Genomic DNA, 25,026 nt, shown 5'->3' with positions numbered 1-25,026 from the left:
GTCAAAGAACCGTGTGCTGACAGGTGTGTAATGCATGATAGTCACAGACAAGCGCACCTGAATTAATATCCACTTAAAGTGACTTCCCGGGAAGCCACTCCAGCCCATATACTTACAAAAAAAAATTTAACCAAGGTTGACTCCACATTCTGTTATGAAGAGTAATGATGATATTGTGAATATATTGTAGTGAAAACATAGATGTTCACCAGTCAATCTACAAATGACTGTAGCCCCAATCATTCTTTTTTTTTTTTAATTAATCCTCACCTGAGGATATTTTCCCCATTGCTTTCCAGAAAGAGTAGAAGGGAGGGGGAAGGGAGACAGAGAGAGAAACATTGATGTGAGAGAGACACATTGATTGGCTGCCACCCATTTGTGCCTCCACTGGGGCCAGGGATCAAATCTGCAACCCAGGTACGTGTCCTTGACTGTGAATTGAACCCGTGATCCTGGTGCACAGGCCGATGCTCTAACCACTTAGTACCACCAGCTAGAGCTCATTCTCATTTAATGACAATTCTTTAAAAACTAAGCAAAATAAGTATTTAACATTGGCTTAAGCTAGAAAAAACTAAGTGTCTCAATGGCTACAAGTGTACCAGTCAACAATATGAAAGCAGTGACTATGGGTTCAAAAGTTCACTTTGGGTTTTAATTGGTATATGACTTCTAAAGCAGCAAATGGAAGAAATGCTCAAAAGAAACTTGACATTTAATATAAAAATTAAAATATTTTCCATTTATTTTGGAAATATTTAAAAATCTGTTTTAGCTTTTATTCTTAGCTGTATAAAGTTAAATGGCATTTGGACATGCCTTTTACCCATAGACTAGAGGCCCGATGAATGAAATTTGTGCATGGGGGGAGGGGTCCCTTCTGCCCAGCCTGAACCCTCTCCAATCTGGAACCCCTTGGGGGATGTCCGACTGCCAGTTTAAACCAGCAGTCAGACATCTCTCTCATAATCCTGGATTGCTGGCCCCTAATCACTCACTTGTCTGCCTGCCTTGTCACCACTTACTGCCCCTCCATCCCTGCTGGCCTGGTCGCCCCTCACTGCCATTATGTGCTGGCCTGGTCACCCCTTACTGCCCCCCGCTGCCAGTCTGGTTTCCCCCAACTGCTCCCCCTGCTGGCCTGGTCACCCCTCATGGCTCCCCCATCAGCCTGGTCACTCCACACAGCCTGCTGTTCAGTCATTTGGTTGTCCCTCACTAATCCCCCTGCTGGCCTGGTTGTAAGCAGCCATCTTGTGAGGGTGTGGGGGTCAATTTGCATATTACATCTTTATTATATAGTATGCAGAGTTGGTGATGTGATGAGAGAGAGCTCTAGGCAGTCAAGGGAAATTCTGTAACATCTAAGCGCTTGCTTTTATGTTTCTAGTGTTCTTCTTGCTTACATGCGTGTCACTTTCCTTACCTATGAAAAAACGTGAGTAATCATACTCACCTTGCAGTGTGTTGCTGACTGGCAATGTGACATATGGGCAAGACCAAGATTGCATTCTGATTGTGCCACTCACTGTGTGACCCTTCCTTACAAAGTGACTGAACATCTCTGAAGCCCATTTACAAAATGGAAACAGCTATATTATTGGCTCCATGACACCACTGTGAGAATGAAATGAGATAATGCATGGGAAGCACTCAGCACAATGTCTGGCTCTGGGTTGGTTCCCAAATGCTGGTTTGTCTTCCAATTTAAAATTAATCCCCTCTCCAACTCTTAATGTCCTTCTAAGAGCATCTATAAAACTGTGTTTTTCATAAATTAACTTTATGTGGAAGCATGTGTCACTGACTTACTGGATGCTGTCATACTGTTAGAAAAAGATCAAGATTATAAAGAAGATTCTTCTATTTTAATGGTTGGCTTAGGGAATCGTGGAGACAGCTTATGTGTCACAAAAGAGACATTTTTAAAAGGTAAAAGAAGTACTTAAAGACATCATTTAGCCTAAGGCTGTAAAAGTGTGTGATGAACATATTCTACATTAGCAGAGGTTGCACTGCCCAGAAGCACTGCTACAAGAACTGGAATTAACAACAGATATTCTGGAAACCTCAGGAGAAGAGCACTTCGGGGATGAATCCGGAAAAACACACAACAACCTCCAGTTCTCAGGTTCCCCAGTTACAGGCAAGTACACCCAACATAGGATTATCACAAGTAGATGTGTGGAGAACAAGATTTATCCAGAGGTTAAGCAGAGTACGGTTTCAGTTCTCATTTCTTTTAACGAGCCAGTTGTGTCTATCCCAAACAAGCTAATACACAAAGGATCTGTTGTGTGTGAAGAAATGCCCAGTTGCTTCACCTTTCTCTTTAGGATCTGAAGAGCCACTCTGTTCCTCCCATTTTACCAGGAGGACTTCAGAAGTGCCCAATGCACACACACAGAGTAAATAACATATCCTCTTGACCCCTAAGTCTCCATAATCACCCACAACAGAAATTTCTCCCCACAGGCCCATTAGCCCCTGCCTGTCCCTCCTATTACAGACAAAATCCCCTCCACTAACCACAATCTGCCTCCCCCAGAACTGGGTTCGCCTGTGTGAAACCAAGTCACTCAATGTCCTCTCTAAGGCTGCACATCCTTTCTCTTCCTGCTTCAAAAACTGGAGAGAACATGGATTTGGTCCTTTCTCCAGCACCCCTCTTCTGCAGGCCGCCGGCACCCCATTGCTGACTGGTCATCTGTCCCTGGGCCTCAGCTAACACTCCCACCTTTTGGCCCCATCCCTGCTCCTGACCCCTGTGGAAACAGTACAAACCTCTACCTTGTCTCAGTCTTCAACATCCTCCTTTGTTGATTGCATCACCAACCACTTTACAGAGAAGCCTGGGGCCACCTGATCTGAGCTTTTATTCTCTATCTCACTGTTGCTCAGAAATTTCAAAAAGATCGTAAATGCTACCACTTGTGCTATTAATCACACTCTCCAGCACGGTGCTCCCGCCACTCTCCTGTGTCTTCCTTCCATCATTTCACCCTTTTGCACATACCTTTCTGTGGCCTGGGAAAAATTCAGGTCTCAGGTGTCTCAAACAAATCTCCCCTGCCTTCTTCTCACAGCCTCTCTCTCTCTCTCTCTCTCTCTCTCTCTCTCTCTCTCTCTCTCTCTCTCTCTCTCTCTCTCTCTCTCTTTTTTTTAAACATTTACTATGTGTTTATTATATTCAGGCACTGTGTTAAGACAACATATTTCATATCACTAATCACAATGTCTTTAAGCGAAAACTGAGTCTCGGGGAGATTGAGTGACTTAATATTCAAGTGAGCAAAGATTTAAAAAAAAAAAAAAAAAAAGCCAGGACTTGGATCAGCCTGCTTCAATCAAAAAGCATGTTGCTGCCAGTTGGCATGGCTCAGTGGTTGAGCATTGACCTATGAACCTGGAGGTCACAGTTTGATTCCCTACTCACAGCCTCTTAACATCCAGCTAACGGTCATCCTCTCACCTATTACAAGCTGGCTTAGGTCTCCCCATATCACATTTCTCTCCCAAATGATGGTTATCTCCTGAATATCAAGGCCTTTCCTCAGCTTCAACATATACCAGTCTTATGGGTGCAGATATCCTTAAATGTCTCTCCTGCGAGGACCTCTCCCCAGCCCTGTGTGTATGAGGCTCTCTCCTCCTGCCTTGGCTGCCGCCATGCCCACCACTCCACACTGATGCCCCATCTCTCACTCCAGCAGCCAACCATCTAGAGCAGTGGTCGGCAAACTGTGGCTTGCAAGCCACATGTGGCTCTTTGCCCCCTTGAGTTTTTAGCAAAGGCCAGCTTAGGAGTACCCTAATTAAGTTAATAACAATGTACCTACCTATATAGTTTAAGCTTAAAAAAATTGGCTCTCAAAAGAAATTTCAATCGTTATACTGTTTTTTGTTTGTTTTTTAATTAATTTACTTTTAAAATTTCTTTATTGATTAAGGTGTTAGATATATGTCCTTATTCCCCCATAACTCCCCCATTCCCCTCACTCATGCCTTTAATAGTTGTACTGTTGATATTTGGCTCTGTTGACTAATGAGTTTGCCAACCACTGGCCTAGAGCTCAGCCAGTGAGGTATGATTCTGAGAGGCAGAAGCACCTCTGATGTGGGCACTGTGACCTTGCTCATGAGGGCTAGCTTGAATGTCTTTCTGTGTGGGCACCTAGCAGCTATTTTAGCTTCTTGACGTGACTTACTGGCCCCAGTTTGGAATCACAGTAAGATCTCTGGCTTACTGGTTTCTGCCGGTGCCTTCCCCTGGGCTCCAGGCTTTCTTGTCCCAACTCCAAGAGTCCTAATGTACATCTTAGCCCACCCGCAAGCCCAGGGCTTATGCCCTGCTCTGCGTGCTTCCAAGAGAGCCATGATGTCACTGCTAATGGGCCCTGGGTCAGCTCTTGCTCTTCTTCCTAGGCCCCAGCTTCTGGGTTCTTGTCACCCTACTGTCCTAAATAGTCTCATCCCTGATGGCATTTCCCTCGCCAGTTTGTGACAATAATTGGCTTTCCACAGTTTAGACTAGGGGTGTCGAACTCAATCAGAGAAGGGGCCAAAATCTAAAATCCAGCCTAAATCACGGGCCGAATGGTTTACTGAACAGTCATAAACTGACAATGTCATAAACTGACAGCGGAGTGCAGTGATGACAGCGCGGTGCGGGCCACATTGCAAGGCCTGGCGGGCTGGATTTGGCCCGCGGGCCTTGTGTTTGACACATGTGGTTTAGACTCAAGGGCCTTTATTTTTTCTCAGAAACTTGTATGTCTGTGGCATTGGCTCTAAGCTCAAAACAGATGTGGGATGATCTTATTGCAAGTGATATCCGCTGAGTTTCATAACCAGGTTGTCTGGTATTTTCTCACCGCCCATTTGGTGTTAGGCAAAGCTTCACATTCTGGCAAGAGAGGGGAAAACTGATTTTGGGTCAAGTGTATTACTCTCGTTTTTATTTAGGCCCCAGGCATCAACTCCATTTTCAATCACCTGAACACTTTGCAGGCACTTTCAACTTAGTGTGTCTAAAATCAAATGGATAGTTTTTACTCTCTAAAACTAATTCCTTCTGTCCTTCCTTTATCAGTTATTGGGTATCCCATTCTCTTAAGTCTGAATAGACTCATCCCTCAGCATCAACTCTGAATTGGCCAGTTTTGCTAGGTTGTGCAAGTCTGCAGACTGGAGCTGGCCCACCTGACATGAACTCACCCTCCCTTTTCCAGGTCTACCTTCACCACACTGCTAGCCCTTGCCTTCTCTTAGCCCGAAACTGCAATGGTGTCTTAGATGGGCCTCTATCTCCTTCTCTGCCTTCTTTGTACATGTACTGAGTGCCAGCGCGCCAGTGATCCAAGGACTGTATCCCAGCCTTTTAAGATGCTTACCAGGGGGAAGCAGGCCAGTGCACAGACAAGGCTGTGTTAGCCAACCAGCTGGCTCAGGAAGGGGGAAGAGGAAGAGAGATCAGTTCTCTCCTAGGGGCAGGTACAGAAAGGCTGCAGACAGGAAGCTCGGCTTGACCTGAGTCTGGAGAAAAGATGTGTCTGGTGAGGAGCATGAGTTCATGCGCAGCAGAGGAAAAGTGGAGGTGTGGAATCACATGGTGAGGGCCTATCAGGGACTCTGCACATCAGTGTCTGGAATGCTGGAGGAGGAGGGGAAGGTGGTGGCCAGGTACTGCCCAGCCTTGAAGGCCTGGTGATGGGTTTGGATGGATCCTGTGGACAAGGGAGTTTCTGGCTTGGTAAGGAATGGGAGCATGACAATGACACTGTGTGAATAGTCACTGGAGACACAGTGAGAACAGTGGACAAGCTCTAGGAGACCTAGAGCAGGGAGCTCAGCTCGGATGCCACAGGCACAGTCCAGGTGAGAGACAACAGGGTCTGGAGCTTAGAGAAGAGGATGGGCTGGAGGGGAAAAGAGAGGCAGCCTGGATGGACCTGGAAGATGGGACACTGAGGTAGAAGGAGAGGGAAGAGTTGGGAGCTGGCTGAGACTTCTGATTTAGGTGGCTGGAAAGATGGGGCACAGAGCTTGTGAAAGAAAAAGGAAGTGTGGGAGAAAGAGAATAAGGCCTGCCTGTAAAATGCTTGGTTTGGCGTGCATGTAGCACACGCTCAAATGGAAGTATAAGGCAGTTGGGAATATGGCCTCTATCCAACGACTTTCTATGATGAGGGAAATGTTCTAGAGATCCATGATGGCCATGGTAGCTGCTAGCCATGCACCTGATATGCACTTGAAATGTGGCTATTACAGCTGAGGAGCTGACGTTTACTTAATTGTAGTGAACTCACATTTGGGTAGCCACATGGGACTAGAGGCTATAGTGGTGGACAGTGCAGCCCTTGCAAGAGACCAAGCCCGTAGGCACAGATTCAGGAGCTACCAGTATGCATGTGTTGCTCAGTGCCTCTCTTGTACCAGAAAGTATTGAAGGTCCACAGAGCAAGAAGAAATTAGCTTCAGAAGCAGATATAGAGGGAAAATGAGAGTAGAAAGGGAGATGGGAGCAAAGTTGGTTCAGCACACCAAATGCGCATTATGAACCCATGGGGTGAAATGTGAGCCCCAAATCTTTTGAAGTTAGAGAAACTGGCAGCATGACAGGGGCACTGGCAGAGGATTGTCAGGTGAAGCTGGCTAAGGACTGAGGGCTGGGAGCCCAGGTGACATGTGAGGGGAGCAGGAGACTGAGAAGGACAGGCCAGAGAAGCCAGGGCAAGCTGGACAAGGTGAAAGCCAACATAGAAATGGCTTAGGCATCTGGCAGTTGGGAGGAATGGTAAGTGTGAGGGATGAGGACTGAATGTGAGTTAAGGAAACAGACAGGAATACAGTCAATTATTTCAGGAGCTGAGCTGAGAAGAAAATGTGAGACATGGTAGATGCTGGAAGGCAAACAACTTCACCTTCCCCAGCACACAGCTCCAATCACGTCACTCACCTGTTCAGGGCCTGCAATTACCAAGGACTGGCATTTGAGTACTGTGGTTCATCTTCATCTTCTGTGACCTCCCTTCACACACCCTATGGTGCACCCAAACCAGCCCAAGAACACCACTCAATGAAAAGGTCTGCCACTGCAGGTGGGAAAATCATCAGAGAAGCCCGGAATTTGAAGAAGGAACCAGCCAGACCTACCCACTCCCCACCACCACTTTTTAAAAAAGCAGCAAACCTGTATGTAATCAGAGACCACAAAAGACCTGTCAAGGTCACCTGAGGATGGAGAATACTCCTCTATTATTTATTACTCTCAATTCAGTGCCAGTCTTGAAGTGCTGCTTCCTGTCATGTTAATTCTCTAAATAGTATTGGATTGCACTCTGTGATTATCCTGAAAGCTTCCTTTATCAACTTAAGAGATAAAGATCTGCCTTGCCCTTCCACATGCATTCCTCTCTAAATATGAAGTTCAGAAGTGCCACGCTGTCTATACGTTGACCAAATACCCGGTACTAACAATGCAGTAGTTCTCAAACATTGGTGAGCTGTTGAGGCAGGATAGGTCCTGTGCCTGTGCGTTTTCACTGCACGTCTGGGAATGACTTGGACACCCTCCAAAGTTTAGGGAGCAGCCTTCTGTCATGCTCAACCTTCCTCTCTCTCATTTGGGGGTATATAATTTGGATGGAAAACATGATTCAGGAAGCAGAATCAAAACCCTTACATACACAAACTCCTGTTTTTTCAGGGAGAACCTTATTCTATAAGCAAAGCTCGAACTCCTTTGATAGCTCTCTGGCTGGTCCTGGAGTCCAAGAGGAGAATAGGAAGCTGCTGGTAACATTTAGATCCAGGAACTCTGAGTTTTCAGGTCTCCTGAGAAGACCAAAGTTCCATCGCTGTTAATAACAACTAATAAAAGGTGCAGTCTCCTAGACACCTATCAGGCAGATCTATACTTCCACCAAGGCTTTATCAATTCCAACACTAGAAAGAAAGGAGAGTTGCTCTTCCCACCAAAGCCTTTGGGGCAAGATCGCAGCAAAACTCTGAGCATCTGGAATTCCAAGATGGTGGCGGATTAACTGGAGGCTACATTGACATTCTCCCGGGACCAAACTGGAATTACAATTAAAATATAGAAAAATCATCCTGAACAACCAACTGAAGGCTAGCTAGAGAAAACCCTTATAACCAAGGATGTAAAGTGGAGACCTGATAGGAAGTGCAAAGGCAAGAGAGGCATGGCCGGGCTCCCACAGCTGAAGTTCCAGAGGAATATCTCAGCTGTGGCAGGTTCCCACCATACTTTGGGCAGAAAACATGATTCAGGAATATATATTCTGTCTACAAGAGACCCATCTTAGAACAAAAGACTCACCCAGGATGAGAGTAAATGGATAGGAAAAAATTTTCAGTGCAAATGGAAACAAAAAAGCTGGGGTAGCAATACTCTTATCTGACAGAATAGACTGAAAAATGAAGGCCATCACATCAGATAATAAAGGTCACTACATAATACTAAGGGGATTGGTACAATAAGAAGACATAAACCTGGTAAATCTATATGCATCAAACAGAAGCACCTAAAAATGTGTGTACATATACATATACATATACATATACATATACATATACATAACCACCTGGAGTACTTTAAGGAACAGATTGACAACAATGCAGCCATAGTAGGGGACTTTAACAACCCACTGATTTCCTGGTTAGATCTTCCAGACAAAAAATCAACACGGAAATAGTGACTCTAAATGACACATTATATCATATGGATTTAATTGACATTAACAGAAAATTTCACCTCAAAGCTATACCACATGTTAGGACACAAAACAAGTCTCTACAAGTTCAAGAAGATGGAAATCATATCAAGCATCTTCTCAGATCACAGGTGCATGAAATTAGAAATCAACTAAAAAATATTCAAACACATGGAGGCTAAATCGCATGTTATTAAACAATGAATGGATTACCAGTGAGATAAGGGAGAAACAAAAAACTTCCTGGAAATAAATAAAAATAAACACAAACAACCCAAAATCCATGAGACACAGTGAAAGCAGTCATGAGAGGGCAATTCATAGCACTACAAGCCTACCTCATAAAATAAGAAAAATTTTCAATAAACTGTCTGACACCACAACTTAAAGAATTAAGAAAAGAATAATAAGAAAAGCCCAGAGGGCATAGAAGGAAGGAAATGATAAATATCAGAGTGGAAATAAATGACACAAGAGATTAAAAAAAAAAACATACAAAATATCAATGAAACCAAGAGCTGGTTCTTTGAAAGAATAAACAAGATTTATGAACCTTTAGCCTGACTCATCAAGAAACACGGAGGATCTAAGTCAATAAATTTAGAAATGAAAGAGGTGAAATAACAACTTACACCTCAGAAATACAAAGGATTGTAAGAAAATACAAGGAGAGGGAGAGAGAAATAGAAACATCAATGATGAGAATCTCTGATTGCCAACTCCCAAATACCCACCTCTGGGGATTGAGCCCACAAACTGGGCATGTGCCCTTAACCAGAATTGAACCTGGGACCCTTCAGTCCACATGCCAATGCTCTATGCACTGAGCCAAACCAGCTAGGGCCCATTTTTTATAAAAACTCTCAGCCAAGTTGGAATAGAGGGATTATACTTCAACATAATCAAGGCCATATATTACAAACCTATAGCAAGCATCATACTCAATGGACAGAAACTAAATCCATTTCCCCTAAGAACAGAAAAAAGATGGGGATGTCTGCTTTCACCACTCTTAATTGACATAGTACTGGATATCTTAGCCACAGTGATCAAAAAAGAAGAAAGAGTAAAAGGCATCCAAATTGGAAAGGAGAAACTAAAACAATCATTTTTCACAAATGACATAGAAAACACTAAAGACTCCATTTAAAAAAAAAAACTATAGGATTTAATAAATGAATGCAACAACATAGCAGAATACAAAGTCAACACCCAGAAATCAATGCCATTTTTATACACCAACTAGAGGCCCTGTGAACGAAATTCGTACACAGGGGTGTGTGTCCCTCACAGCCTGCACCCTCTCCAATCTGGGAGCCCTCGAGGGATGTCTGACTGCCATACCAGGATCGGCCCTAAACAGGCAGCCAGACATCCCTCTCACAATCCAGGACTGCTGGCTCCCAAATGCTCGCCTGCCTGCCTTCCTGATTGCCCCTAACTGCTTCTGCCTGCCAGCCTGATCACCCTCTAACCACTCCGCTGACAGCCTGATTGATGCCTAACTGCTCCCCTGCCAGCCTGTTTGCCCCTAACTGCTCTCCCCTGTAGGCCTGGTACCCCCAACTTCCCTCCCCTGCAGGCCTGGTCACCACCAACTTCCCTCTCCTGCAGGCTTGGTTCCCCCAATTTCCCTGTATGCATATACATTCATACCCTGAAGGCCTGGTGACCTCTAACTGCCACCCCCTGCAGGCCTGGTACCCCCAACTTCCCTCCCCTGCAGGCCTGATCACCACCAACTTCCCTCTCTTGCAGGCCTGGTCCCCCCAATTTCCCTCCCCTGCAGGCCTGGTCACCCCCAACTTCTCTCTCCTGCAGCCTTGGTTCCCCCCGCCCCCAACTGCTCTCCCCTGCAGCCCTGAGTCCCCCCCACACACACCCTTCCCTCCTCTGCTGGCTTGGTCATCCCTAACTTCCCTCCCCTGCAGGCTTGATTGCCCCCAACTGCCCTCCCTTGCAGGCCTGGTCCCCCCCAACTGCTCTCCCCTGCAGGCTTGAGTCCCCCGCAACTGCCCTTCCCTGCAGGTCCGGTCGCCACCAACTCCCCTCTTCTACTGGCCTGGTCACCCCTAACTTCCCTCCCTTGCAGGCTTGATCACTCCCAACTGTCCTCCCTTGCAGGCCTGGTTCCTCCCAACTTCCCTCCCCTGCTGATCATCTTGTGGCAGCCACCTTGTGTGTTGGAGTGATGGTCAATTTGCATATTACTCTTTTATTAGATAGGATAATGAACTCTCAGAAAGAGAAACAAAAAAATCAATCCCATTTATCGCTGCAACAAAAAACAAGATACTCAGGAATAAACTTAACCAAGGAGGTAAAAGACCTGTACTCAGAAAACTACAGGACATTGAAAAGAGATAGAGGAAGATATAAATAAGTAGAATATACCATGTTCATGAATTGGTAGAATCAACATAATTAAAATGTCCATATTACCTACAATCTATAGATTCAATACAATCCCTATTAAAACACCAACAGCATATTTCATACATCTAGAACAAGCACTACAAAAATTTATATGGAACCCAAAAAGACTGAATAGCTTCAGCAATCTTGAGAAAGAACAAAGTTGGAGGAATCACAATACTGGATAAGCTATACTACCTACAAAGTCATTGTACTCAAAACAGCCTGGTACTGGCACACAAACAGGCAGATAGATCAATGGAAGAGAACAGAAATCCCAGAAATTGACCCAAGGCATTATGCTCAATTAATATTTGATAAAGGAGGCAAAAGCATACAATGGAATAAAGACAATATTTTCAACAAATGGTGTTGAGAAAATTGGACAGATACATGCAAAAAAATGTGTGCACCATACACAAGAATAAACTAAAAGTGGATGAAAGACTCAAATGTAAGTCATTAAACCATTAAAATTTTAGAAAAAAACTTAGGCAGTAAAATCTCAGATATCTTTCATAAAAACTTTTTATTAATACATCTCTAGGCCGTAGGACCTTGGGCAAAAGAAACTAGGGAGAAAAGAAACAAATGAGACTACATCAAAATAAAAAGCTTTTGCACAGCAAAAGAAACCATAAACAAAACAATAAGAAAACCCACTGCATGGGAGAACATATTTAACAATGATACATCCAATATGGGGTTAATTTCCAAAATATATAAGGAATTTATACAACTTAACAAAAAGAAGACAATCCAATTAAAAAATGGGCAAAGGATCTAAATACTAGTAGACACTTCTCCAAAGGGGACATACTGAAGGCCAAGAGACATATGAAAAAGTGCTCAAAGTCACTAATCATCAGAGAGATGCACTCACGCATCAGAATGGCTATCATCAACAAATAAATACATTCCAAGTTCTGGTGAGGATGTGGAGAAAAGGGAACCAAGTACACTGCTGATGGGAATGCAGACTGGTACAACCATTATGGAAAACAAAATGGAGTTTCCTCAAAAATTTAAATATGGAATTGCCATTTGACCCAGTGGTCTCATTTCATGGAGTATATCCTAAGAATTCTAAACCCAATAAGAAAGAATGTATGCACCCCTATGTTCATAGCAGCACAAATTATAATAGCTAAGATCTGGAAACAGCCCAAGTGTCCATCAGTATGAGTGGATAAAAAAGCTGTGGTACATTTACATCATGGAATACTATGCAGCAGTAAAAAAGGATCTCTTACCCTTTGAGACAGCATGGAAGGACTTGGAGAGTATCATGCTAAGTGAAATAAGTCAGTCAGAGAAAGAGAAGTGTCATATGATCTCACTCATATGTGGAATCTAATGAACAAAATAGATCCAGAGACATAGAAGCCTGGAACATACTGATCAATATCAGAGGGAAGGCAGGGGTGGGTGAGTGGGGAGAGATTAACCAAAGAACCTGTATGCATATATGCATAACCCATGGACACAGACAATAGGGCTGTGAAGGTCTGGGGAGGGTGCGTGTGGGGTGGAGGGGGTCAATGGAGGAAAAATGGGGACACCTGGAGTACTTTCAGCAATAAAGAGAAATTAAAAACCAAACAAACCCTGAGCACCCCCATACCTGTCTTGTTCCATCTTTTCCAGCCTCTCCTGTTCCTTCTGTTCCTTCTCCAGCCGGACCTGGCGCCTCTTTTCTGACAGGATCTTTGCAGCCTCGCCTGCATTGATGATACCTGCACTAGGCTTCCCTGAGGCTGCGCCAGAGGGATCAAGGGAAAGGAAATTGATCACTCACTGGCAGCTGCCACTTGAAAGGGAAGATGCTACCTAGTGGTGGATGGGAAACGCTGCAGGACTGGCGCAATTAGCCACCGAGCAGAGACGCTGCAGTGGGCAGCTCTGACTGGAATATATTTCATAGCGCAGAGCGGTGGAAAGGCGGGGAGGAGAGACAGGGTCACCAGCAAGTTCCACAGCAGCCACCACCCCTGCGCCCATGTGGGTGAACTCGCTTCATCCTTCATAGCAGCTTACAGGACTAAGGGAAGAGCCTCTCCGTGGGACGTGCTGACGCTGGCCCGATGCAGCAGGACAGACTGAGGGGCAACATGCAAGCCTGGAGAGCACAGGATGTGCAGATGTCTACGCGAAGGCCCCTTCCTTCCTCTCTCCCCCAGACACAAGACTCCCACATAGATCGCGGACCAGGTGAGAGGACAAAGGGCAGGGAAAGCCGAGGCTGGGTGGCATGTGGCGTGGACAAGGAGGGCCTACCTGCGCCGCTCTCGCCCTTCCCTCCTGCAGCCACGGTCTTCTCGAAGGCATACTTCTCCACCAGGCGCTTCTCCGAGGCGTCCACCCGGAGCTGGCCAGCCGCCAGCTGAGCCAGGGCCCCTTCCCGCTCCTTGTTGCTCTTTTCTTTGTCTGCCTTCTTCTTGGGCGTCTCCTGGCTGGAATAGGCGGGTAAGCGGCACTGCACAACAGACTCCGGGTATGGCACCTTCACATTCTTCGGAGACAGGGGGGATCCTTTGCCAGTGGCTCTGGAAGACCGAAAACATGCCAGAAGGTGATCACTGTGCCTGACCACGGAACTCTCCATTCCTCAGACCGCTGGTTCCAAAAAGTTGAACCATTTAATCTTCTAAGAAGAACAAATGTAAGGCTTACTAGCACAAACTCCCAAGTCCCTGTTGCACTAGTACCCTAACGGGAACATCAACTACCTATAAAATGTCCCAGGTGGAGATGACAATGTTTTTGGAAGCCACGTTGGTGACACCATGTCCTAACGTCACTTAACTTTGATGGCAATGTCAAGATGGCGTGTCAGGCTTTCTTCCACCACCTCTTTTAGACAGACACCAGAGCTGGATCTGGCATTAGAATATGGCAACAGACAAGCTTTTGCCATTGCAGCAAAATATATATGTAACAGGAAATTTACCACCTTAACCATTTGTAAGTATACAATTCAGGGACATTGAGTACATTCACACTGGGGTGCAAACCACTACCACCATCCACCCACAGAACTCTGTTCCCATTAAACACTAACTCCCCATTCCCCTCTCCCCAGCCCCTGGCAAACTCCTCCCTTCTGCTTTCTGTCTCTAGAAATTTGACTATTCCAGCTAGCTCACAGAAATGAAATCATGCAAGACTGATTCTTTCGTATCTGGCTTATTTTGTTCAGCATAATGTCTTTAAAGTTCTTTTGCTTCCACAAAATTTTGTAATTTCATGCCCCTGCCAATTTCCTAGAAATAAGCATCTTGGCTGATTAAAGAAATTAAACACTAATTATGGGAACTCGCCGTGCTTTCCTAATTTTATTTTTAAGTACTTTCTCATCTATTTAATAAGGATCTATTTAATCGCCAGGAGAGCCCAGTGAGTAGGCAGGAAAGTACTATTAACCATATTTTACGTAAGAAAACCCAAGTCCCAAATGCCTAAATGGTCTTTCCCAAGAGATGGCAACAGATGAGAGAGCCAAGGCTGGCATCCAAATCACTGATTCTTCATCTTGCTTTTTAACAGTTCTCCCACTTTAATTTTTAAAAGGTCAATACATCCAGTGATTAAAAACCTAACAAAGGGGATTCACAAGTTTTGTTGGGGTGGTAGAGATAGGCTATAACATTGTAAGGTTCCTGATTATAGGAAACATGAACAAACTCCTCTGTAAAGTAGAACAACGAGAATATCTCTCAGGAGAGGGTTGATATGCTTCTGAGCATGAGTTTACTGCAAAGCAGAACCCCAAAGGACTTCTTTACTCCATGGGTTGGAATCCAGCTCTATTTTCTCCAAAGCCACTAGACTCCAGGCATGGTGAATACAGCCCACCCACAGGATGGGAGGGGTCTGTGGTCTTCTCAGCACAAGCTTGTCAATAGTCTTTAAAGTCTATGTGGTGTTTTTTAAAAAAGTATGTTGGTTGATTTCAGAGACGGAGAGGGAGAGAGAGATAGAAACATCAATGATGACTGAGAATCATTGATTGGCTGCCTCCTGCACACCCCACACTAGAAATCAAACCATGACCTCCTAGTTCATATGTCAATGCTCAGCCACTGAGCCATGCCGGCCCGGCTAAAGTCTATGTTTATGGTCACAGTTTATTCCTTTCCAGAGAGGAAAAGAACAAGTTTATACCAGAGAAACTTGTGGATTCCACCTTAACACAGTGATCAAAGTTACCATTACCAGTAGTGTAGCAACCTGACATCCTGGCATCATGTTATGACCACTGAGAAGGAGCCGACATCCTTCCTGGCAGATTCCTGCCCCAAAGGCACAATCGTGAGGAAACAGCAGACTGACCCGATAGAAAAACAATCCCCAGAAAGAATTGGCCTGTGTCCTTTTAAAATGTCAAGGTCATGAAGAAAGGCTGAAGAACTGCTTCATGCAGTGTATAATAGAAACCAGGGCGGATCCTGGAGCAGGGGAAATGCTATAAAGGATCTTATTGGGACAAGTGGCAAAAGTGGCAAATAGACTGTAAATTACATAACAACATTATATCAAAGTTAAACTTCTGACTTTCAGAATTGTACTGTGGTTATACGAAAGATTTTTTTTTTTTCATTCTTAGAGGTAAAAGGTCATGTCGTCTTTAAGTTACTCCAAATGTTACTGGGGAAAATCTATATGTGTGTGTGTGTGTGTGTGTGTGTGTGTGTGTCTATGGAAAGTGAATGAGTAATAGGGATGGGAATGATGAAGCAAATGTGGCTTAAAATTGTACAGGAGTTCTTTGTTCTAGTCTTGCAATTCTTCTGTATGACTAAAATGATTTCACAATAAAAAGCCTTTAAAAATTGGTCCAAACTCAAAAGCCTGAAAAGTATAGGACTCAGAAATGGGTGAGTATGTAAGTATGACTGTGAAGAGAGGGTGTATCTTAACATATTCAATTATCCTTTTCAGGAAAACTTCCAGGTAAGAATATAAAAACCTATTTGAGAATGGTGGTGGCTAAAACAACAATGAAGCCCGGCCAGCATGGCTCAGTGGTAGAGCATTGACCTATGAACCAGGAGGTCATGGTTCAATTCCTGGTCAGGACACATGCCCAGATTGCAGGCTCCATCCCCAGTGCAGGAGGTAGCCGATCAATGATTCTCTCTCGTTATTGATGTTTCTATCTATCTCTCCCTCTCCCTTCCTCTCTGAAATCAATAAAAGTATATTTTTAAAACAGAGAGCCCATCATTTCTCCAGAAGAGACTCAAAGAGTGAAGGAGGTAAGTCACAGCTCAGCATTCCTCCTGCTCAGCTCTTAGGGCTGCCCATGCCTTGTGGGGAGCAGGAGGCACACCCCGCACTGCACAGAGCCCCGCCCAACTGCGTTAACCTTCTGACTGTGACAAAGGGGAAAGGCGCTTACCTGGATGCCACAGGAGAAGAGGACCTCTTAGAAATGTCTGTGGGAAAATTGTATCTTTTCACAGGAGACCCGGGGCTCGAGTTGGAAAGAGCAGTGGTTACTTGCGACCCCCTCTTCATCTTCTCCATCTGTAGGAGACACAGAATAGGACAGCTGTGACCCGCAACTGCAGTTTCTAAAAATACCCCAGGTGGAAGCGATGCACAACTTCCTTTCAGAAGGACACAATGGGAGTGTTTGCAGAGAAGCATCATGAGCTCATTATATTTAGGTGATTTAGTAAAAAATAAATTCAGCCTCAAAATGCAAAGATTTCTTTCTCCTTGTTATCTTGAGAAGAGTTAACAACAAAACCATATAATGGTCCTGGATACAGGGGTGGGCAAAAGTAGGTTAAATTACCAGCCATCATTACCTAAAAGATAAATCATAAGGATATGAAATAATAACAATAATACAAATAAGGATAATAATAGGTACATAATAATAAAATACATTGTTTTGCGTACTCAGAATTGTAAACCTCCTTTTGCCCACTCCTGTATATAAAGATCTACAATCATTAGGAAAAGTTTCAAGTGTGATTATAACACAAGATGGTGAGTTATGACTCTGGCCAAGTGACTTAGTTGGTTGGAGTGTCTTCTAATATACCAATAGGTTGTGGATTTGATCCCCGGTCAGGGCATAGACAGGAAGCAAACAATCAATATTTCTCTCTCTCTCTCTCTCTCAATCCCTTTCTCTCTCTCGATCCCTGTTCTCTCTCTCTCAACATGTCCTCAAGCGAGGATTTAAAAAGGGGGGGGGGGGCAGTTCTAGCTGGTTTGGCTCAATGGGTAGAGCATCGGCCTCCGGACTGAAAGGTCCCATGCACTCAGGAGCCCTAGGGGGATGTTTGACTGCCAGCTTAGGTCATGAGCCCAGCTTCTGTGGGAGCGCACTGGCCACCAGGGGGCAGCTCCTACATTGAGCATCTGGTGGTCAGTGTGCATCATAACAATTGGTCATTCTGCTATTTGGTCAATTTGCATATTAGCCTTTTATTATATAGGATATGCATAACCCATGGACACAGACAATAGTGTAGTGAAGGCCTTGGGGGGGGGGGAGGGCAGGACCAGTGTGGAGGAGGTGAATGGGATAAAAAAAAAAAAAAAAAGGACATATGTAAGTTTCCACAATAAAAATCCTTATATATAAAAGGCTAATATGCAAAGTGTCCCCTCAGGAGTTCAACCAGGAGTTTGATCACTCTCTATAACATGTGCTGACCCCTGACTCTGGAGGGAAGTCTGGAAAGAGGATGAGGTCTTTGGGAATTTGTTCCAAGGCACTAAGATTTAGGAGGGTCCAAAAAGTTAAATGCTTTTCAAAGGTTGGGTGACATTTGAAGCCACATCTTGCCCTTGAGCAGTCCCTGAACATTGACAGAGAAGCCCAAGTCAGGCGCAGGGAGGAATGGTACAGTCAGTTCAATGGTCCCGAGGGTGAGCATGGGTGTGGACATACCCGGGAGGCCTCCGCTCCCGGAGGGGTCCCTTTGCTGGTATCCACTCGGCCAGCTGCGGATGAGGACTTCTTCTTCTCCATGGTCCGAGTCGGCGAAGACTTGTAGGAGCACTGAGCAGGGCTGCCAGTAGCTATACGAGGGCAGAGGTTAAAGACTAGAGAGTTACAGCAGAGCAGCCAGAGAGGCCACAGCATAGATGGAAACGGTAGGGGTAAGCAAGCAGTTGGGAAGAACACACTTACATTAAAACATGACACATGAGCAATGCCGTCTAAAAACCCCACCATGCTTTTTCTCGTGTGCAAAGAAGAGACTGTATCGTTGTGGTCAGATCACGAGAACACTCACTTCATATTACACAGTGTTTTACAGAGTGTCACACTTTAAAAAGATATTAGCTTGTAAGAAATTGTAATAAATAACTTCAAAATGCAATGGGTATTTAATTTTAAAATGTGCCTTTAACATTTATTTAAGATGTTTTTTGTACTGTTCAATAGAAACTTATCTGGCCACTGGGTAAACCTAGCAATAAAATTACTGGTCCACAATTGTTAAAAGACTCCCATAGCCAGAGTTCAAGAGTCCAGATCACCCTAGCCAGTTTGGCTCATTGGGTCCCAGGTTTGATTCTGATCAAGAGCGCATGCCCAGGTTGTGGGCTAAATCCCCAGTAGGGGGGTGCAGAAGGCAATCGATCAATGATTCTCTCTCATCATTGATGTTTCTATCTCTCTCTCTCCCTCCCTCTCTGAAATCAATAAAACTATATATATATATATATTTTAAAAGAGTCCAGTTCATTTCAGGAGTTCAAAATCCGGGCTTTGCAGCCAGCCAGACAGCACAGTCACCTAATAGCTGGATCACGTTGGACAGTTTGCTTAACCTCTCAAAACGTCAACTTCCTCGTGTAGAAAGAGTTAACATAGCAGGCCTGACTACTGTCTCTGGACTTAATTGCTACAGCGCTGGCCCTTGGTGAGCATCTGTGAACTTAGATTTCAGGAGTGTTCTCAGCACTAAGTGAAGAGTAGCTCACTGCACCTAAGCTGTTTGTACAAACACCATGACTTCTCCTGCTTTCCTTCTAAGAGTCTGGAACCTGGGCATGTGCCTGGCAGGGGGTGCCTACGTGACCGGCTCCCAATAAAAACCCAAGGCACTGAGTCTCTAATGCGATTTCCTGGTAGGCGACATTTCACACACGTCACAACTCCTTGCTGGGAGAATGTGTCCTGGGTCACTATCCTGGGAGAGGTTGCTGGAAGCTCGTACCTACTCTTCCCCAGAATAAGTCATAGCAATGAATCCGCCTAGACCTGTGGTCGGCAAACTGTGGCTCGCACAAAATACCACAGCCTGGGCGAGTGTGGCTCTTCCACAAAATACCAGAGCCTGGGCGAGTCTATTTTGAAGAAGTGGCATTAGAAGAAGTTTAATTTTAAAAAAATGTGGCTTTCAAAAGAAGTTTCAATTATTGTACTGTTGATGTCTGGCTCTGTTGACTAATGAGTTTGTGGACCACTCTCTTAGACCAAGGTGGGGAACCTTTTTTCTGCCAAGGGCCATTTGGATATTTATAACATCATTCGCAGGCCATACAAAATTATCAACTTAAAAATGAGCCTGCTATGCTTGGTCAAACATTATTAACTCACCCCTAATGCCTTGGCAGGGCCAGAACCAATGGTTGCAGGCTGATGTTCCCCACCCCTGTCCTAGAGAGTCACTGATGCTGGGAGAAGTCTTTGGGATCTCGTGACACATCCTTCTTCCCAAAATTAAAGTATTTTCTGCTTCCCAGGAACTTTTTATTTCTTTGAGACATAATTCACATACCATAAACTTCACCCTTTTAGTATTTAATGTTTTTAGTATATTCACAAGGTTGTGCAACCGTAACTACAGTCTAATTCCAGAACACTTTCCGCACCCCCAAAGGAACCCTTGTACCCATAAAGCATTCATTCTCCTCCCCACTCCTCCATTCCCTAGCAACTACTAATTTACTGTCTCTCTGAATTTACCTATTCTGCACATTTCACATAAATGGAATCATACAACTTGTGGCATTTTGTGTCTGGCTTCTTTGACGGAATATGTTTTCAAGGTTCATCATGTAACATAAATCAGGAATATGTTCCTTTTTATGGGTGAATAATATTCCACTTTATGGAGCTATCACAATTGTACTTATCAGTTCATCTGCTGATGAACATTTGGATTGTTTACACTTTGTGGTTATAATGAAAAATGCTGCTAAGAACACTTGTGTACAAATTTTGGTATAACATATGTTTTCAATTTCCTTGGCTCTATACCTAAGAGTGGATTTGCTGGGCCATATGGTAAGTCTGTGTTTAACTGTTTGAGGAGCTGGGCCACACTGTTTTTCTAAAGTGGCTGTTCTATTTTTTCATTCCCAACAGCCACGTATAAAGGTTACAATTTCTCCACATCCTCACCAACACTTCTTTTCCTTTTTTGCTTTGAATTTTAGCCATCCTAGTAAAATGTGAAGTAGTATCCCGTTATTTTATTAGCATTTCCCTAATGATTAATTATGTTGAGCATCTGTCATGCTTATTGACCGTTCATGCATCTTCTTTGCAGAAATAGCACTGCTCAGAAACAGCGAGAACTAGGTAGAGAGTTATATGTCATTTGCATGCCATCTCACTGATTACACTATCTTGGGAGTTAAGACCAGACCTACCGTAATATAGACAGCGTGGTTCATGGGCAAACAGAAGATACCAGCCCTCATTCATCTTGCCATGATGATTTGACCCACTTTGGTCAAAGAAGGGCTTTGATGGGATGGCCCAGTGTTTCTCAGACTGCAGTGTGTAGGTCTGGTGGGTCCTGGAGTCTGCGTTCCTAACAAGCTCCCAGGTGATACTGATGCTGCAGGCCCATGGACCAGGGCTTGAGTGGCGAGGCTCTAGACCACATGTGTCAAACACAAGGCCCGCGGGCCAAATCCAGCCCGCCAGGCCTTGCAATGTGGCCCGCACCGCGCTGTCATCACTGCACTCCGCTGTCAGTTTATGACATTGTCAGTTTATGACTGTTCAGTAAACCATTCGGCCCACGATTTAGGCTGGATTTTAGATTTTGGCCCCTTCTCTGATTGAGTTCAACACCCCTACTCTAGACTGTTAAACTCTCTCACTGTGCCAATCTCAGTTAACCCTCATAGCAATTTAAAATAACTCCATTTTATGGATGAGGAAACTGAGGCTTAGAGAGGTTAATTAGCTTATCCAAAGTGGTAAGAAACAGTAAGTGGTAGAGTTGTTTATAGGACCCCAAAGACTGGTTTAAAGGCTACTCTGTCAAACCATCTCTTTAGATGAAAAAGTCTATCCTCACAAAAATAAGTCTAACCCACCCGGCTAGCATGGCTCAGCGGTTGAGCATGAACCTATGAAGTAGGAGGTCATGATTCAATTCCCAGTCAGGCCATATGCCCGGGTTGTGGGCTTGATCCCCAGTAGGGGGCATGCAGGAGCAGTGTATCATTGTTTCTCTCTCATCATTGATGTTTCTCTCTCTCTCACCCTCTCCCTTCCTGTCTGAAATCAATAAAAATATATTTTAGAAAAAAAGTCGAACTCCCATTAACCCATGAACTAGAGGTTTTTTTCCTAATCCACATGCCTTCGATGACAAAATCATTTAATCACCTTTGTGACATTAAAAAAAAGAAAGAAAGAAAGAAACATAGCAATAGCAAAACACTGATGGGTAGAAATTTCCCCAAAGCCAGTACAAGCGAAGCAAAATACAAAAATTCAGGAATAACTTATAGGCTAACCAACACCACTTCTGGTATTTTCCTTAGTGTCACCGGCTTGGCCTCTTTTACCTGGATCACTGGACTGCTCAGGGAGTAAGACTGTACTCCTGCTTCTGGATAAAGAAGCCTGTGTGGGCGCCAACAGTCGCGAAACAGCTAAGTTCTCCGGGGGAGTACCTGGCATGCAAGGAGCTGAGGGATGGAATCAAATAAAAAATGTAAAAAGCAGCATTCAAACAAAACAAAACAAAATGTTTAAAGCAGCACAGTGCATGACGCAAATTAACTTTTGGGTGGTAGGACGAAGTGGAAAATAAAAATATTCTGGCACAGGATGGCTTCAGAGTGCGTCATAGTAAAATAAAACAAATGATGTATCATTTAGAGTATGAAAGAGTGCATTAATTCTCTTGGAGTGCCAAAATTCATTCAATATACCATTATAGGCAAACATCATTAACTGGATCACTCTAAGAGAGTTAGCCCATTTCCATAATATGGACTCAAGAAACCATTTACTCACCAAGTAGATCTAACATTGGAAAAAAGATTACTTCTATAAAACACTTGTTCTAGGTCCTCTGTAAAGAAATATTTCATAAGACACTGATTTTGTTCACGTGTAAATATGCATCCTTTCATACTTTTTCTGTGTAGTAAGGGTAAAATTAAATAAGCATGAAACTAAAAATAGCCAACTGATTATCATCTTTAATGGAAGTGATAATATTCACAATCCAAAATTCAGGGACTTAAATATCATTCTGATGGTTTCAGAATGTATTATAAGGTAATGGATTAACATTTTCATTGCAGTCAAACCTCATTTGTCAGTCTCCCATCTCAAACAATTTGGTTTTCCACCAAGTTGTTCACAGACAAAATGTCTTGGTTGTCAAACCAAACTTCTGTTTTTTGATCTGACAACCATGTCATGCTAATACCTCAGCATGACAAAAAGCTTCTCTCAGGCAAGGAACAAAAGAGAAAATGCTTTTGTTGCTAGGGAAGCCAAGCATTAGCATAATTTTAAAACATAAAGTGGCCTCAAGAAGCCTAATATTTCTAAGGTTATGAAAGAAGCAATGAGCGCAGGCAATGGAAGAGGTAGAAGAACTGTTGCTGATTTGAATAAAGGAAAAACAGCCAGGGACAGCATTTCAGAGGAATGATATGTAAACAAGCAAAGATGCTGCATGCTGACCTGAGAGACATCCTTGGACCAAATGCTAAAAGTGATTCCTTTAAGGCCAGTAGGGGGTGGTTTGACAAATTTAAGATAAGAGGTATTTATTAATAAATCAAACAGTACATTAGACATGTACTATACCATATAAGACGACCCCCCTAATTTTACATTAAAACATAGGTTTAGACCTATATTCGCTGTATAAGACTACCCCCCACTTCCGAGGCAACACCAGTTCTTTTTTTAATAGACCGCCTCTCTGACTCTGGCCAATCTGAGCAGGGTTTTTTTAGTTTCAAAAGTCGTCTTATACGCTGGAAAATACGGTATATCTATATATCTATCTATACATATGAAGGTTAAAATGAAATCATTTCGGGGTCTGGAACAGATTAATTGAATTTACATTATTCTTAAAGGGAAAGAATGATTCAGTTTTCAAACAAATTGCTCCTTGAACAGCCTTCTGGACGAATTAAGTTCGAGAACTGAGATTCCACTGTACTTTGCATTATTTGGGTACCCACTAGCCAGTAAATGATTGGGGAGTTAAAATGTTTGATTCATAATTAGCAAGTAGATAATTTAGCTGCCAATCTTTACATACTAATCAATACAAATATGAATTTAACATCAATTGGTAACCATGAGAATTCATGAAAGCATATGGAACACACTACTAGAATAGCATTATGGACTTCAAAGCATGTCGATTCTTCTCATCCAGCTCTTAATCAATCCCAGGTTTCCAGTGCTTACCCATGAACTACATCAGAGATCAGCCACGCTGACATTTTTGGGTCTCTGACACACAGGACAGGCCACTGTGCTGGAGGTGCAAGGTCAATGTCATCAAAAAATAACTAGGAAGACCCGCTGGCTTCGTCAAAGTCACAAACATCCTTCTGCTGGCCCTTTGGTGATGACATGACCTGTTAAATACTCCTCTGGCACCTGACACTTTTAGTGATGCTTTACAATACATGTTCGATGCATGGACAGCTTCCGTAACCCACGTGCTCTGGAAGGTCTCAGTGCAGACCTTTACCAACTTATCTGAGCCTCCAGTGGAACACGGGTGGCTTTACATGTCCTTCAGCTTCTGACCCCGGCAGAGGGCCGGAAAGGGCCGCCCATCATTTCCCATATTAATTCTGATCTGTTTGGGCAGGCCCCCAAGCACAGGCAGCAACACATCTCAGGCTCCCACGTGCCTCTGCCTCATTCATTCTGCCATTTCTGGCTGGTCAACCACATCACACCAACAGCTGGATAGTTACTTTTTTCCTGGTCACATCTGCTCACGGGCCAATTAATTCTGGGGCAGGATCACTCCTGCATGTACTGTGAAAGATGGAATAGTTTCTTTAAGGCAGGGAGGACAGCAGTAATTCTCTCTCTCTTATTTTTTTAATATGCTTTATTAATTTTTTACAGAGAAGAAGGGAGAGAGATAGAGAGCTAGAAACATCAACAGCTGCCCCCTGCACATCCCCCATCGGGGATGTGCTCTCAACCAATGTGCATGCCCCTGAATGGAATCGAACCTGGGACCTTTCAGTCCACAGGCTGACGCTTTATCCACTGAGCCAAACCAGCCTCAGCTCTCTCTCTCTCTCTCTCTCTCCCTCTCTCTCTCTTTTTTTTTTTTTACCAGATGTTTCCTGCATGGTTTGTTTCCTCAGTTATTGTCCGCAGGACTCTGAGAAGTTGTAGGAATATGCAGGTGCAGACTCAAGGCCCGGCTTTATCTCCAACGTTGTGGAAAGGGACTGTACGTCATGGGACAGAGCCCTGTGCTCCCCTACGCCACCTGGACGGAGCCTGGGGAGAGTGGCCTCCCGGGGTATCCACGTTGAGAATTCTCTTTACAACCATGACCTGCCTGCAAAGGGTGATGCCACTTTCCAGACTCTCAGTGTGGCCCTCACATTCAGACCACAAGACTTGGATAATGGCAGTGTT

The 25,026-nt window shown here is 44.0% G+C and overlaps 1 protein-coding gene across 8 annotated transcripts in view; it reads right to left on the bottom strand.

Annotated features, from left to right (window-relative positions):
• Positions 1-25,026, bottom strand: part of MAP7D2 (MAP7 domain containing 2) — a 90,229-nt gene that overhangs the window by 12,751 nt on the left and 52,452 nt on the right. For 4 of the 8 annotated variants that reach the window (XM_084869507.1, XM_084869509.1, XM_084869510.1 and 1 more), the window contains 5 exons: positions 21,942-22,064; positions 18,067-18,221; positions 16,555-16,682; positions 13,431-13,699; positions 12,778-12,910 (listed from right to left, as the gene is read on the bottom strand). In XM_084869507.1, the coding sequence (XP_084725633.1) occupies positions 12,778-12,910; positions 13,431-13,699; positions 16,555-16,682; positions 18,067-18,221; positions 21,942-22,064 (808 nt within the window). The remainder of the gene's footprint in view (positions 1-12,777; positions 12,911-13,430; positions 13,700-16,554; positions 16,683-18,066; positions 18,222-21,941; positions 22,065-25,026) is intronic. The other 4 variants (XM_084869508.1, XM_084869511.1, XM_084869512.1 and 1 more) reach the window with 2 other exon arrangements.

Source organism: Pipistrellus hanaki, assembly GCF_964339955.1.
Source record: "Pipistrellus hanaki genome assembly, chromosome: X".
Taxonomy (NCBI): Eukaryota; Metazoa; Chordata; class Mammalia; order Chiroptera; family Vespertilionidae; genus Pipistrellus; species Pipistrellus hanaki.
Note: the sequence above shows the minus strand (reverse complement) of the source record. Positions and strands in the feature narration are given on the sequence as shown.